This window comes from Carlito syrichta, unplaced genomic scaffold, assembly GCF_000164805.1.
Source record: "Carlito syrichta isolate Samal-C Ts95f unplaced genomic scaffold, Tarsius_syrichta-2.0.1 Scaffold130551, whole genome shotgun sequence".
Lineage (NCBI taxonomy): Eukaryota > Metazoa > Chordata > Mammalia > Primates > Tarsiidae > Carlito > Carlito syrichta.
The window spans coordinates 43,418-53,500 of record NW_007074647.1 but is presented as its reverse complement, the minus strand read 5'-3'; the positions used below and the strand labels follow the sequence as shown (position 1 = coordinate 53,500).

Genomic DNA, 10,083 nt, shown 5'->3' with positions numbered 1-10,083 from the left:
GCCACTGCACTCCAGTCTGGGCGACAGAGTGAGACTCCAACTCAAAAAAAAAAAATAAGGACACATTGAGCCCGAGGAACTGACATGCTGAAGATTTACTAGAATTCAATCGTGGGCTCAGTCCCACGAGACCTGCAGTGCTGCACACCAGATCACACAGCACCCAGCACAGCAGAGGCCTTGGGCGCAGAACACAGGCGCCCAAGTTTTTTTTAAGCTGGGGTCGCTATTGCTTAGCCTGGAGGGCAGTGACATGATCACGACACACTGCAGCCTTGAATTCCCAGGCTCAGTGATCCTTCGGCCTCATCCTCCCAAGCAGCTGGGACTACAGGTGCACGCCCCCATGCCCAGTTAATCTTTTGATGTTTTGTAGAGATGAAGTCTCATTGTGCTGCTCAGGCTGGTCTCAAACTCCTGAGTTTAGGCGATCCTCCCATCTCAGCCTCCCAAAATGCTGGGATTACAGGTGTGAGCCACCCCACCCAGCCTCTTTCAACTCTCAAATTTCATCAAATTCTGCATTCCAGTTTGAGGAAAGGAAAAGCTACGCAAGAGTGAAGCAACTTCAGAAAGAACATCCTTAATAAAGCCATACATATTTGCCACCCAGAGTAAAACAAAGAAGTTGTTATCAAGGGCCAATTTGCAACTGGACAAAATTCCACACGTGGCTTATTCTTCTTGAACCAATCATGAGCAGTGAAGGGAGTGAACTTAATACTGAGCCCCAGTGAAAACACAGGGAAGCTCCAAAATGGAAAACTAATTGAGGAGGAGGCCTTCCGCATGAGGAACTTACACACAGAAGACTCTGTAGGATTCAACATTGGAGCACATCTCCTAACCCAGTTAGAAAACTGCCCAGTTTACTAGGGCTCAAGAAAAACAAGCGTATTCTGTACAGGCTGCTTCTAATCATCCTGGGCTTTAATTTATTTATTTATTTATTTATGAGTTGGAGTCTCACTCTGTCACCCAGCCTGGAGTGCAGTGGCCACTCCCGGCCACCGCAACCTCGACCTGTTGGGCTCCAGCAATCCTTCCGCCTCAGCCTTCCAAGTAACTGGAACTACAGGCGTGCGCTACCATGCCCGGCTAATTTTTGACTTATTGTAGAGATGAGGTCTTGCCAAATTGCCCAGGCGGGTCTCAAACACGCAGGCTCAGGCAATCCACTCACCTCAGCCTCCCAAGGTGCGGGATTACAGGCTGAGCCACCGAGCCCGGCTCATCCTGGGCTTTTAAATCACATGATCACAAACCATGTTCACAGAAATAATGCTTCTTCTTCTACTCTTCGGTCCGTAAGATTAACCACCACCCACGTGCTAGAAAGAACTGTCCTGTACACCACAGGCTACCAGGAACCCCCGAGAAAAGCCAGTCCTTCACCTTTGGAATTTGCAATCTGAAGCAATGTGGCCGGCCCCTCCACACTTGGTACACACGGTGGTATTGGTAATGCTGCGGGTCTCTGAGCTCTGCCAGGGTCTTAAGATCCTGTTGAAGACGGAGAAAAAGGTCAGCTCACAGGCTGTGGAACTCTCTACTTCCACGGGTTCTTCAGGCCTCTCCACTCTCCTCCAGCTGATGACACACACCTGTTATCGTCTTCCCGAAGGGTCCCATTTAAGCGAGCCAACTCTCGAAGCTGCATCTTCCGTAGATCGTTCTGGTCCTCTGGGGTCTCAATGCCCTGTTTCAGAATGTTTCTAATCTAGAAAAGACACGCAGGGCAATCACTTAAGTGTTTGGGGCCACCACCCGGATTTCTGACGAGAGGCTTCATTCTGGGCTCACCACTCACCTGTTCTACTGCCTTCTTAACGTTCTCCATTGTGTTGGCGGTGACCAGGGCATGAAGCGGCTCATCTTCCCCAGGCAACATCTGGCCATCTTTGCGCCCAACCTTCCCTTCCTTCACGGACCCTTTTCCCCGGATCATGATCTTGGCATTGCACTCCTTCTCTATGTTCTTCAGCGTGTTCCCTCTAGCAGAGGCAGAAGTGACCAAGTTTACGACTGGCATGCTGACGCTTCCCAGAGGGGACAAAGGCTGGGCTCATCAGAAACTGGTATAAACTAAAAATGCAGAGCACTGGATTTCCCACCAAGCACTCCAAGATCTGTAATTAAGGCCAGCCACAGCAAACCTGAGGATTTGGCTTTTCTGCAGTAACAGGGATGTTAGAGATGTTCTCACAAAACGGCATAATTCGGCCAAAATCAACGTCCCACTAAAAACAGGACGTTTTTAGAGGGGCCACTGCTTTGCTAAACTCTGGTGTGATCACATGCTCTTTGGGCTATGGTTACCAACATGTTTCCTAAGCTTTGGCCCCCCTTCCCTAACTTGGGGAGGCGAATCTCTCTCCTTCTCCCTCCTTTCTATAATTTTCTTTATAAATATTTTCCAATCTAAAAAATAAAAATAATTAAAAACAGGAAAGAAGCCAGGCTTGGTGGCTCAGCCTGTAATCCCGCGCTTTGGGAGGCTGAGGTGAGTGGACTGCCTGAGCCCGCAGGTTTGAGACCCGCCTGGGCAACTTGGCAAGACCACATCTCTACAATAAATCAAAAAATTAGCTGGGCGTGGTAATGCGCGCCTGTAGTTCCAGCTACTTGGAAGGCTGAGGCGGAAGGATCGCCGGAGCCCAGCAGGTCGAGGCTGCGGAGGCCGGGAGCGGCCACTGCACTCCAGTCTGGGTGACAGAGTGAGACTCCAACTCAAAAAAAAAAGGAAAGAAACGCACTAATACCCAAAGGCACAAAACAGACGCTTCTCGGGGGCATTAAGAAATTCTTATATCCCACAGCCTAGCAGTTACCCACCTGGGCCCAATGAGCAGCCCCACAAAGTTGATTTCTGGATACTCATCTTGTGGAATCATTACTTTGTCGCTCACACGTGTTGCTGGAGGCCTGCGAAAGAAGAGACTGTCAATGACCGTTCACTTCTGGAAGACAACGCAGATAACCAGCAGCCCTTCCAGAACTAACCGCCGGTACCACGTGCCGATGAAGGGGAGACTTGGGGCAAGAGGTTAACAGTACCCAAAGCGTCCCAGTGGGCCCCACCTGTGCTGACCCAGGCCCTCCGCTCACTTGTAATCTGCAGGCGGCTTGAAGTCCGGGTTGAGCGCGACCATCTCCGTGATGAGGTTGTGGCGCTCCTCCTCCAGCTTCTTGCGGGTGCGGAACTCACGGGTGTTAAGCCGCTTCCCCTCACTGTTGTAGATGGGCTCAGGGGAAGGGGACCTGTGGGAAACAGACCCGCGTTCGCTGCTCTGCCCCGCCTCTCGCTCCCACATGGACTCTAACAAGCCTTTCCCAGCCCCTCTGCCTCTCAGACCCTAACACAATACTCTCCGGAGGAACCGACCGTAACGTGTGCTACTCAAGATCGTGTGGAATGGGGAGTTGAGCTGGCTTAACCTGAGGGGACTGGGGTCTGTGTGAGACAGGAAAAAAATGGCTTCGCTTCTAAAAGTGATGAGGAGGAAAAAAGCCTATCCCTTGGGGGAAAATCTCTGGGCTTTAAGTGGCAAGGACAGACCCATGCTCTGGAGTCTTCTTGCCAAATGTGGATTTTCTTCCATTTGGAAAAATGACAGCATCACAACTTGATGAACCACGGAAACCCCAAGTTTAGGCAAATGTTAACTCTCAGAGAGCTCCTGTCCTAGCAGGAAGAGCGTCTGTACCCTTAACACACAGAATGAGCTCTTTAACCCCATGCGACTGGGACTCAAGGCTCCTGCAGCTACTTGGCCCCCACAATGGAGAGAGATGGTTCAAGGCTTCGTCTCTGCTTTTCCTTCAATGGCCTGGCTGGCTGTGTCCAAGGCCCAGGAGACAACCTGTTTTCTGGCTGTTCGAGGTTGGGGAGTCTGGGTAGAGAAAAACGTTAAGTGCTAAAGCAGCTTCTGAGAGAGGCTGCAAGTGCAGATTTAGTCAAATACTTGTCTAAGGTCTGAACCTGCAAACAGCAAGGGGAAAACCTAGGATTCTCCACCAGAGTTTACAAGTCCAGAAAGCAGATTTCTCTCTCTTTTTTTTAAGGAGTAAAATGCTGTTGCTACAAGTAAAAAAATAGTAATGATAAAATGGTCAGTTTACTACAGCTGGATTTTGCAGTAATAAAAAAGAGAGGTTACACTCCTAGAATTCTGAGTTAAGATTACAAAAAGGACCATTGCTTGATTTTCTGAATGAAAATTTAGTAGCAGCTGCAAGAAGGGAAGAGACCATGTGGATCAGGTTATTAAAAAAGCATCCTGAAAGTTGTCAAGACTCCTATACCCTTGGTTTAGTTGAGAGAACCTTGCCTAGTTGGAGCAAGGACTGAACTCGGCTGCTCCCACTGTCTTCAGCCTAAAGGGAACCATGTCATACCACGTTACACACACGATGGAATAAAAGGTCAGGTTTGTTCATGGCTAATGACGGCTAAATGACACCTCCGTTTCTAGCATTTGTATAAACTTGTTAGCACAATTCAGTAACAGTGAACAAAAGCAAACATACCCCAACTCATCAGACTACCATCTTACACATTTTAAGTCTATAAGAAATTTTAAAACATTTTTAACTGTGCAAGTTAAGCAATGTCAAAATAGCATACATAAAAGTGGCTTAATCTTGAGATACACCTTCTTAAGAAATGACCTTATTAAGTTCAGAAACTCATGCATTTCCCTCCAACCTGAGCTCAAAAGCAAAACCGATCGGGCATTAGGGCCTCTTTCAAAATTTAATACAAGGAAGGAAAAACTGCTCTGGTTTTATTTCTAACATGCTTGACATTTCTAATTCCCACCCCATAGCTGTCTAGAATTAAGCATTTCTGGCTGGTCACCAAAACAAGTTTTACCAGTACCCAATTGGCCATGTGAAGGCCTCACAACAGTTTAACCTCCTCCCAAATTGCGGAAGTGAAAAGTAAAAGCTAGTATTCTAGAGGTTAGACTGGCCCGACTTCTTCACCTTGAATAGGCATCGGATAGATCAACTAAATTCTAATCCCAATTCTCCAGGAAGCAAAGGAGGTTAAAAATTCAACCTTTGGAGGAATTGCCTGGTAACCTGTAGACATATTATTAAAGGGAAAAAGGCCAAAAAGGCACTAAACAGTTGTGGTCTACAACCTACAATGTAAATCTATTAAAAAAAAAACAAAACTTCAAATCAAGAAATACAAAACACAACACAACCCTCCAACCAAAATCTATAGGTAAAAACATAATCAATTTAATAAGTAACCCTAAAGAGTCAATATGGAAAGATGAGGAAGTTAATGTTTCCTGGCAAAGTTGGAAGAAAGATGCGTAAGTGAGTGACTTCTAAAGCCATTACATCATCTTCCTGATTTAACAAGCTATTAACTGGGTAGCAAAAGCCCAAAATACTACTTTTTAAAGCAAAGTCTTTTAAACTGTGCTGTATGCACTAAGAGAAATTTCAGTGAGAGGGAGAGACTTATTGCCCTTCTATTCAATGACCAGATGTAACTGTTCAAAGATCCATCAATAAAATTCCAGTTTTAAAAGTTCATCTCCCTCACACAAACTTTTTATCTTTCCGAGAAAGAAACTGTAAAGTAAAATGACATGACCACAGCTGTTTGAGGCCCACACTCCCTTTTTGTAAAAAAAAAAGTAATTTAGGGTTGGTTGCTTGCCTTTCCCAAACAGACAAGAATATTCTGGCCCCTCCCAACACCCCCAGGCAATGGCAAAGGCTGAAAATTAACTGGCAGTGAAGGAAGTTGGTTAGAAATCTAATCTGATTTTAAAACCATCTCAAAACCATGAGCAGGAAGACTGTAGCAAGGAGCTGACCAGAGCTTCTGGCCTGCTCAAATTCAATGATGCTCAAAAATATTCGTAATCCCTGCATCGGTACCTGTGAGAAAAACTCTACCCTCTGGGCTTTCAGCCAAAGCAGGTACTGAAAAAGGCAGGTTAATGGGCCACCTCACTGTCCCTAAGGGTGGGTAAATCAGGTTAAAATCTACATGCTTACCAATTGGAAACCAGTTGTCCATCTTCCTGTAACTTTTTATTCTAATAATTAAGTCTTATTCCAATTTTTCTAGCTGTTAACTGACCATATATATTACTAATTAAACTCTAATCTCCCAGAATGGTCAGAGTACAGTCGTCTTACTAGGATTTTATTGAACTGACACAATGTTGCCACCAGTAAAAAACGTATTGAGAAAAAGGTAAAAGCGTTACTGTCAGCTGGTTAAAACTGTTTCCCAACCTGTCCTCAGGGTTAGGGGGGATGCCCAGGTCTCCTGTGCGCAGTTTACGAGTCAGGTCTTCTATCTGCAGTTGCACTGGAAGAAACCAGGTTAGGAAAGAAAAAAAAGGATGGAAAAAAGACAATGTTACCAAAAAACATCTCAAATCTCAACAACAAGCATGAAGAACTCGGAGACTTTGAAAGGGACGACTGATCAGTGAACACATTGAGGCAAAAACCCCCAACCACCTATCAGCAGGAGTCCATTTACATCTATAGGTATTTTTCACTTCAAAATGGTTATCACTTAAGGAAGCAAACAGTTTGTTGGAAGAGGGGTTAGCAGTAAAGACTGTTCACTAAGACTAGCATCAGAGCAATTAATTATTAGGAGGTGTTTCACCTCTCCCTCCCCACCAAGGCTTGCTTACAATTGGTACCCAGAACCCAATCCATGTATATCACCGATAGATACCCAATTCCCAAATTACTTGAGGGCAAGACTTGACAGCTTTTTTTTCTTCACTAAATATTAAACGTAGCCCAAATGAGACCCAATTAACATGGGACAAGGAAAAATACCAGTTGAGCAAAGATCATTAATACCACACTTAAAATTCCTTAACAAGACATTTAATAACCGATTCAACAACTTATAAAATTTGGTACATACTCTTTCTGTACAACCAGACCTGTACTTTTAAGGGTCTCCCAATACCTTCAGCTTTTATTCAGTTATTACATGACAAACCATGTGTCTTAAAAAACCAGAAACCGTGAAGTGCTAGGAATCTGTTTTCAAACTTGCTATTTTTATAAGGAGAGTAGGCATGTAGAAGATGGAATGTGTGGGTCAAGGAGAATGAATGCGGCCCTCAGGCCTTAACCAAGGAGGCTGCACATGAAAAAGAGAGGTGAGGGTTTCACAAAAGTTGCCAGTGACTCCAGGGAAAGGTTACACAGTTGAGTTTCCAAGATAATGGGAACTGCAGAGCCAGAGCAGCTTTCTTCAACGTGCGGAAGCACCTGCTCCTTACCTTTGCCGCACCTGAGAGTTCTGAGCAGGCGTCTCTCTAGTGAGGGCAAGTCTTACTGGGTTGGGCTGCAGTTGAGGTGGCTCCAACACAGGATTAATGCATACCTAACTCAAGACACCCTTCTAATTTCAAATACGTCCCACAGGGCTATACCACACCCACACATCGAAACCCTGAAGAAATGAAAACCCATTATTATCAAAGGAAGATTTTGAGGGCATTCTGGACAAAGCAGTGTGTACTGTGGGAGACAGAAGGTAAGTGAGACACATGGTTCCCCAAGCTCCTTTACGCCAGAAAAGAACCGACTTTACCAATGAGTATTAAACTTAACAAGGTGAAAGTCACCTTCATGCAGGAAGGGGCGATTGTTATGTCTTTTTCACTGGACTGCGGAGACATAGGGTCTGATCTGAATAAAAAGAGGTGCTACCTGCTACGGAGACCTATACCTATGTTTATCTGCCTTGATTCTATCTGCTTTGATTATAGCTGTAAACAGCCCGTAGGGCTCAGTGCATTAACTCACCCTCCACTGGAAGAGAAATGGGAGTTGTAAAGAGTGAGTTTGTTTTTCCCACTTTTTAAGTCTGCTTGTATTCTGGGGCTATCACTCCCCTAGGGGTACTTCACAAGGTTGTAATGACCCAGAGAGTCTTACGTGAAACACAGGGTGTGGATGGGAGTAGAGGAAACAGTGGGGAAAGAGCAAGTGTTAGTGCTGTGGAAAGGAGACAGACAATGCCAACGCCTCAAAGTTCCCAGCAGTCTAAGAACAGGAAATCAAGACCCTCAAGACTAAGAATGTGCTGGCCTCAAAGTTTTTTGGTTGTGAAGGCCACAGCCCCAGAGGCCTAGGTCTTTCACCCAATTCCCTCCGAAGGGGATGTTTAGTTAGTAGAAAATGTTTATCAGTGAACTTTTTTGAAACACCTACGCAGACACACAGAGGTAAAACTTGCATTAAAAACTTTGTATTAAAAAATAATTTTGAGGTTAATTTCAATTATACTGTGGGTAGTTGTCTTTAACTCTTCAAACTTCCCAGAAGATGAGACTTTTAATCCTACCACTTCATTCCATACCAAGCTTTATCCCCTTCCCAGCAGAGTTCTTTAAGAGTGAATATAAGAGCCTTCATTTTAAAACAGCTCTCTCCACAGATCAAACCAGAAAAGAAGCTGAAGGGAAGATTAATTTAAGCAAAATAGTAAAAAGGGGCGAACTGTGAAACACACTTTCAGAACCACTTTTTGTTCAATCTGAGCTCCCCCCCTTTCAGGAAGTACCTATAAGAAGTAAAAGACCACATTTTTAGGGAAAGGGAGAAATATGAAAATATGGTGAAAGGCCATGCTGTGAAAAGTACTTGGTTTACAATACCTGCAGTGTTCTCCACTGGGGCCTGTCCAGAGAGGCAGACGACACTCACCTCATCAACAAGCAATGAACAGCAGCTGAAAAGGGTGGGCTGCTGGACTGGGTACTACCCTCACTCCTAAGTGAGCCCCTACCTTCCTGGCACTCATGGAGAACACTGCTGTTACGAACAGACCAAAACATGGAGCCGGAAAGGCAGAACTCACTGAGCAGAAACCAACAGATTATATCAAAGTCGTGGAAGTACACCTGACCATATCTCATCTCATAAAAGAAAACTAAAATCTCACACTTTCAACACAGACGTTATTGCTCAAGACAAACAGTAACAATCCGAAAAAGCATTTAGATCCAGAACGTGTATTTACCTATATAAGCTCTCTCTTGTTCCCGAGTAAGTCCAGGGGGAATAACTGTAGGCATTCCTGGAATCACTGTTTTCTGTTCCATTGTATCTTGGTTCCAGCGGCTCCTCTTCCGCTTCTTATTTGGAAAATCTAAAGGATATAAACCAGCAGAGTGCACAGTTAAGGATATTTAAGATAACACATAGAGAAACTCAGTATTGACTGTAAAGTTATGAACCTGGCCTAAAATCTAAGTGGCAAAAAGTGGAAAACAAACCTCAGAGATCAAAGATTAAAACATAAGGATAAGGTCCTGGGTCTGGAAAGTTAACGTTTCACATTCATAATCTGTGTCTAGAAAAACTGCAAGATATGCAAACAAGGTAATAAACCTTAACGCAGACGACTTCACAGAACAAAAGCTGTTGGGACCACACAGGCCACATCAACCATGAGTGCTCTGAAAGCCCCAGGGGAGACAAGCATAAACGGAGAAACGACAGGCAGGTCTATGGCCGTGGTGGGGCAGTGCCGGCTCCCCACATCCACCCCTGCCACCAGTCACCTTCCAGGAAGAGACCCGACCACAGCGAAACTTGTCGCCACACTCTAGCAAGCCCAATGCCACAAGATCGACTGAGTCTTCCCAAGCGTGGCCAAGACCAGCATCCAAATTCCCTGGCCGGCTGGGCCCTCAGGGTCTGAACTCTTGGAGGACAGGTCAGAAATCCAGCCACGTCCGACCCTCCGTCCCCCATACCTAGGCAAAACCCCCGACATCGACCGCAGGAGAGTTGCTCTGCTTCCCGAGGGGCACAGGCAAGGGGGAAAAGCCTTTGGAAACGAGGATGGGGGGAGATCAGACCGAGGCTTCCCTGGGGCGATGACGGGAAGATGGAAAAGACAGTTCTCTCCCCGAAGCGGAGCCGAGAGCGACGGGACCCAACCATCCCAGTCCCGCCTTCCACCTAAGGGGCGAAGCTAGCTGTCTCCCTCTCTCAGACTCCCCCACGACCGGGAAGAGACCCGCTCCACCTCGCCGGGGAGCCCGGCGAGCCCTCGGGGCA

General features: G+C 45.8%; 1 protein-coding gene across 1 annotated transcript; it reads right to left on the bottom strand.

The window, feature by feature from the left end:
- Positions 1 to 1,383: 1,383 nt before the first annotated feature.
- Positions 1,384 to 9,173, bottom strand: SF1 (splicing factor 1). The gene is made up of 7 exons (XM_021708070.1): positions 9,038 to 9,173; positions 6,271 to 6,346; positions 3,109 to 3,261; positions 2,836 to 2,925; positions 1,811 to 1,994; positions 1,605 to 1,720; positions 1,384 to 1,503 (listed from the first exon to the last, which is right to left on the bottom strand). The coding sequence occupies exons 1-7, from the start codon at positions 9,117 to 9,119 to the stop codon at positions 1,392 to 1,394; spliced, it is 813 nt and encodes a 270-aa protein (XP_021563745.1). The 5' UTR covers positions 9,120 to 9,173; the 3' UTR covers positions 1,384 to 1,391.
- Positions 9,174 to 10,083: the final 910 nt, after the last annotated feature.